General features: G+C 42.4%; 1 protein-coding gene across 2 annotated transcripts in view; it reads right to left on the bottom strand.

Moving 5' to 3' along the window:
• GABRA3 (gamma-aminobutyric acid type A receptor subunit alpha3) overlaps positions 1 to 6,000 on the bottom strand; it is a 355,912-nt gene that overhangs the window by 111,336 nt on the left and 238,576 nt on the right. For both annotated transcript variants that reach the window (XM_002927241.4, XM_034649729.1), the window contains exon 5: positions 2,304 to 2,524. In XM_002927241.4, coding sequence (XP_002927287.1) covers positions 2,304 to 2,524 — 221 coding nt within the window. The remainder of the gene's footprint in view (positions 1 to 2,303; positions 2,525 to 6,000) is intronic.

Consider the following 6,000-nt stretch of genomic DNA (forward strand, 5'->3'; position numbering starts at 1 on the left):
CACCTCTAGCTTATATCAGTCTTCTGATCTTAAGCTGTTTATATCCAACTGCTATTACACACTTATCCCTGGATAATCTACAATCTTTTAAGGTTTATCTTGCCCAAAATTAATCTTGCAGGTTTATCCTATCTAAATGTCTTCTAACTTTTATATGACCTGCCCCAGTTTGTAGCACCATCACTCACCCATGTTATTTGGGTACTTACTATCTTGACTTCTGTCCCTCCTGTCATTCTAACATTGGCTGTTTATACTATTTCCTCAGTGTTTCTCACTTTCTCCATCTTAATCCCCTGCTCTGAATCAGACCTTTACCACTCCTTGCCCAGACTATTTAAGCTGTCTACTAACCAGTTTCCATAATTCCAGTTTTGTTCCTTTTAAATACATTCTTTACACAGTAACTAGAGTGCCATATATAAAATTAAAAACTGATCACCTCATTCTCTTGCTTCTGTTGAAGGTAACCATTCCATTTCCTGTAACTTCTCACTTGGTTTTCTCTGCCTAGAATGTCCTTCCTGTCTTTCCTCCACTTTACACCTATAGTTATCTTGCTACGTTCTACTTAATGAATAGTACAAAAATGAATGCTAATACTAATAATCAGGTGCTCCAACACACACATATATACATATATATACACATATATATGTAAATATATAAGATCTAGGAAGAGATCAATAATATATATATATGTTAATTCTATTGACCTTTTCTCCGGATTATTCTTCCCTTCTTCTCTCTACTTTCTTTTCCCCACTTCTATCCGCTTTCCTTCTTTTCTCCATCATTCTCTCCTCTAGTCTCATTTCTCCTTTAGTTTCTCAGCTCCTCCTCTTTAATTCAACTTTTCTCTTAAGTATCCATTTGCTATCCATTCTTCTTTGCCTATCTTCTCATCTACCAAATTCTTTCAGGAAAAATGTCAATAAATAGCAAATTTAAGGTAATGAAGGACTAGCATATGGGCAAGGACAATTCACGTATTCACCACATATTTCGGTTTCATTGTACAAGATAAGAAAAACTCAAATTTAAAACAGCCACAGAATCTGCACTGAAATTTCCATTCAATAATGTTAACTCAGTTACTTAAAATTGATACTCATTAATGTGTGAGAGAGCTTCAGGACAACTGACAGCACAGGAGCTAGCAAAAACATAATACAAGAAACAAGAAAGTTTTTTAGTGTTGGGGCAAAGAATATTATAGAACTGGAAATGCTTTTAAAATCATTCTTTTTGAAGACAAAATTATATATAATATGCATTATTACATATGTGTATATATATGTATAGGAATTTATTTATTTTAAAGATTTGTTTATTTATTTTAGAGCAAGAACACAAGAAGGGGGAAGGGGAAGGGAGAAGGGCAAAGGGAGAGGAAGAGACAGAATCTCAAGCAGATTCTGCTCTGAGCATGGAGCCCGATGCAGGTTTCGATCTCACAACCTTGAGAGCCTGACCTGAGCCAAAACCAAGAGTTGGATGCTTAACCACCTGAGCCACCCAGATGCCCCTGTATATAAATGATATTTAAAAGAAATATTCTGGGGTGCTTGGGTGGCTCAGGTGGTTAAGCAGCTGCCTTTGGCTCAGGTCATAATCTCAGGGTCCTGGGATTGAGCCCCACATTGGGCTCGCTGCTCTGTGGGGAGTCTGTTTCTCTCTTTCCCTCTCCCTCTGCCCCTCCCCCTGCTTGTGCATTCTCTCTCTCAAATAAATAAAATCTTTAAAAAATAAAAAAGTAAAAGAAAAATTCTTAGGTTATTTAGAAACTTCACATCAAACTCCTCAGCATTCCCAGGCAGTGTGGCATAAAATATGTGTTGCTGTAATTTTGTATATATTATATATGACATTGTATGCTTCAGAAAATATCCATCATTATTTCATTTGATTCTCACAATTCTGCATCATAGGGAAAGTTTGTTGCTGCAGTTAAACAGCTTATTCTGTCACAGTGCTCTGCCTGTGTATATAGCTGCGAGTCTTTGAATTTAAGAGTCCATGAATATGTATATACTTATGTGTTGGTCGACATGTGTCTCAGAGTATGCATACATTTATACATCATGAACATATATCTCTGTGTGTGACAATGTTTATAAGTTCAACTCTATTTGTATATCTATAATATATATGTCTGTGAATGTGTGTACCTGTAAATATGTTAAGAAGTGTGTGCATTTCTAATCTGTAAACTTAACAGTACTTTCAACAGATAGCTTAAAACATGCTGTTTTCAAGCCCTACCCCCAGTATACTTTAAAAGGGAGGTACTACTCTCTGACCTCATTGTGTAGAGGAGGGTTCCATTGTCCACCAGTCTGAGCAGCTTGTTAGGTGTGGTCATGTTATGGGCTACTGATTTCTTGCCATTGTGAAAGAAGGTGTCAGGGGTCCAGATCTTACTAGCCAGGAGATTGTTCAGTGGAAGGATCTTCATGGGTCCATCAAATTTCAGTCTTTCATCATGCCATGTCTGACGAAAAAATACATCAATGGTGTACTCCTAGGGACAAAAAAGAGAGAACAATGTTTGAACATAGTTCTGGTGAGGACCCATAGTGACTTCAGCAAATATTAATCAATTTGCAATATTTCCTCCAATGCACAGAAGCAGCAGTCTATTAATATTACTTACTGGTAAGTATGGCAAATGATTATGATTGAAAAATAAAGCCATGGTGATCAATAAATATGAAAATAATATATCTGACAATATTTTGTTTTGGAACGTCACTGCCAACACTGCCTGCATATCATACAAGCTGACCACAACACTGCCTTATGAAAAGGCAAGAGCTACCTTCTCTATGCAGTGGCATTTCTAATAAAAACAAACTCCTTACACTGTCTCCTGTACTAAATGATCCCATATGAACAAAGGCCAATGTAACAGTTACTATAAAACTAAAACCTTAAATTTTAAAACACATTACATTTGAGTCTCACAAAAATAATACATGTGATGAGTTTATATTTTATTATCTTCAATAAATAAGGAACTCTTACCTACAAAGAAGAACAGACAAATAGAAAAATGGGTAAATAGCATAATAGAAAATTCATACCATAAAAATTGCTAATAAGCACGCAAAATTTTTCAAAATTGCCATTAATCTAAATATAAATTAAAATAACAATAAATGTTTCAGGCTTTGGTAACAGCTGATTAAATTCTTTGGCTATACCTTCTTGTAGCTATTAATTATAAAATTAAAACATATAGAGGGAGGGGGAAAGGAAGGGAGAAGAACCTATTTGAAAGCAATAGGGCACAACCGAAAGAAGACAAAAACTTGAAGAAAGTTTACCCTTCAAAGATGGCAGCAACAATGGGTACTCCCCCAAACCTAGAATTCCTGTGGCTGATACCACAGCTTTACTGGCTCAAGGTGGAAAATAATCTGAAAATTTAGAGGTGGTAAACCTGAAAGCAAGACAGTCACAGAAAGGATGGGACCCCAAATCTGCATATATATTCTGCCCCAAATATTGGCTGACCATTACACTATATACACATGAGCAAGACTATGACTCTGTCAAAAAAAAATGCAGGCAGAAACCATAGGGAAGTCTTCCATTAAATGACAGATGACAAAACTGTGCTGAGTGATGTTTGTAAGCTTGGCAGAAATCAGAAAATGCATTGGCTTAATATCTCAGAGGATAGACCTGAAGCCTGGTTAAAGAGCTGAAAATTTAGAAGAAAGCCCTGGAAGCAAGAGAACCACTAAGAGGGTGAGTACCCAAATCTGAGTGCAAACCTTACCCAAATCTCTGACCAATAAACTACATAAGGCATGGGGAACACTTTCAGGTATCCAGGTAAAATAAAGAAGCAGCCTAAAACTCTGTGGCTTAAAATCCCTTAATGGCTTTTAATCATAGGTAAAATAAGTTTCAATATCCCTTTCTTACCTAGAAAGCACTTCATAAATTGACCCTTATCTTCTTCTCTGAGCTCTTCTCCAACCACTATTCCCTCTACAAATTAGCCAGTCTGGCTTTTCTCTTTCTCTAGCATACCAAGCACAGTTCTGACTAAGGATTAGAATATTATACAGGAGGAGTTAAGATGGCGGAGGAGTAGGGGACCCCTTTTTCAGCCGGTCCCCTGAGTTAAGCTGGATAGGTACCAGACCAGCAGGAACATCCACAGAATCAGCCTGAGATGCAGGAAGATACATCCAGATCTCTACAAATGAACATCTCCAGTGCTGAGTATCTAGGTACGAAGCAGGGAGCTGTGAAACCATGCACAGATATCAGAAGATAAACAGAAGGGGGAGGGAGCTGCCGTGTCAGGGCCCCGGGAAGCGGTAGCCACCTGCACAGTGGAGCGGACGGACCACGGACCCGCACGCTTGAGACAGCAGACTGAGACTGTGAGCCGGGGGCATGCGCTACCAAGCATCTCATGGAACTCTGGAACTCCGGTGTGCTCACTGGGTCCAGACTGAGACCGGGAGCTCCAGGAGCGTGCACAGGGTGGCTGGCAACTGGCGGGCCACCAGCACCGGGGAGCGGGCGGACCGCGGACCTGCACCCACGAAACAGCAGACTGAGACCGTTAGCTGGGAGCGTGCGCCACCAAGCATCTCACGGAGCTCCGGAGCTCCGGTGTGCTCACTGGATCCAGGCTGAGACCGGGAGCTCCGGGAGCATGTGCCGGGCGGCTGGCGGCTGGAGGGCCACCTGCACGGAGGAGCAGGCGGACTCGCGGTTGGCACCCGCGTGACACCAGACTGAGACCGGGAGCTCCGGGAGCATGCGTGGGGCGGCTGGTGGCTGGAGGGCCAGCTGCACGGGGGAGCAGGTGGACTCGCGGTCGGCACCCGCAAGACACCAGACTGAGACCGGGAGCTCCAGGAGCCCACACGGGGTGGCTGGCGACTGGCGGCTGGCGGGGTTGGAAACACAAAGGACAGAGATGTGCCGGCCCTGGAAGTGAGGGCTGGGATGCCGTGTGGGGCGCACAGCCTGGGATGCTGCAGGGTTGAGCAGCACCAACAGAAACAGAGTTAAAGTGGCCAGAACATCAATGGAGAACGATCCGTGATCCCTCTGTTCTGAGACAGAGGCTGAATTTCAGCCGCTGCTGCTCTGACTCTCAGAAGAGTCATAGAAAACCGCCAGGGAAAGCTGCCAGAGAACAAAAGCCCGGCTGTCTCACAGGGTGCCCATCACCATCCCCCCTCGCAGGGGACATGGAGACTCTACCCAAACAGGGTTTTCTGAGTACTGGCCAGCAGGCCCCTCCCCCAGAAGGCAGGCTGAAAAATCAAGAAGCCCACAACCCAGAGCGCCTGAGTGGTGCAGTCATTAAGCGCCTGTCTTCGGATTAGGGTGTGATCACAGCGTTCCGGAAAGGAGTCCCTCATGGGGCTTCTCTGCTGGGAGCCTGCTTCTTCCTCTCCCACTCCCCTGCTTGGGTTCCCTTTCTTGCTGACTGTCTGTCTCTCTCTCTCAAATAAATAAATAAATCTTTAAGGGAGAAGCCCACATCCCTAAGATCTCTATAAAACAAGGGTGCACAGCCTAGGTCCCGGTCAATAATTTGGGCTCTGGACAACCCTGCAACCTCTCCTCATCAGAATGACGAGAAGGCAAAGTNAGTCTGTGGCCTCTGCCACAGAATTAATACATATGGATGTATCCCAATTATCAGAAATGGAATTCAGAGTAACAATGGTCAAGATGATGATAGACTTGAAAAAAGTATTAACGAAAACGTTACTGAGAATATAGAATCCCTAAGGGCAGAAATGAGAGTGAATCTGACAGAAATTAAAAATTCTATGAGCAAAATGCAGTAAAAAATAGAGGCTCTGACGGCCAGGGTCACCGACGCAGAGGAACGCATTAGTGAATTGGAGTATGGGTTAGTAGAAGAAAAAACGAAAATAGAAGATGGTCTTAAAAAAATCCATGCCCACGAATGTAGATTATGGGAGATTACTGACTCTATGAAACGATCCAATG

Source organism: Ailuropoda melanoleuca, chromosome X (genome assembly GCF_002007445.2).
Source record: "Ailuropoda melanoleuca isolate Jingjing chromosome X, ASM200744v2, whole genome shotgun sequence".
NCBI classification, from domain to species: Eukaryota; Metazoa; Chordata; class Mammalia; order Carnivora; family Ursidae; genus Ailuropoda; species Ailuropoda melanoleuca.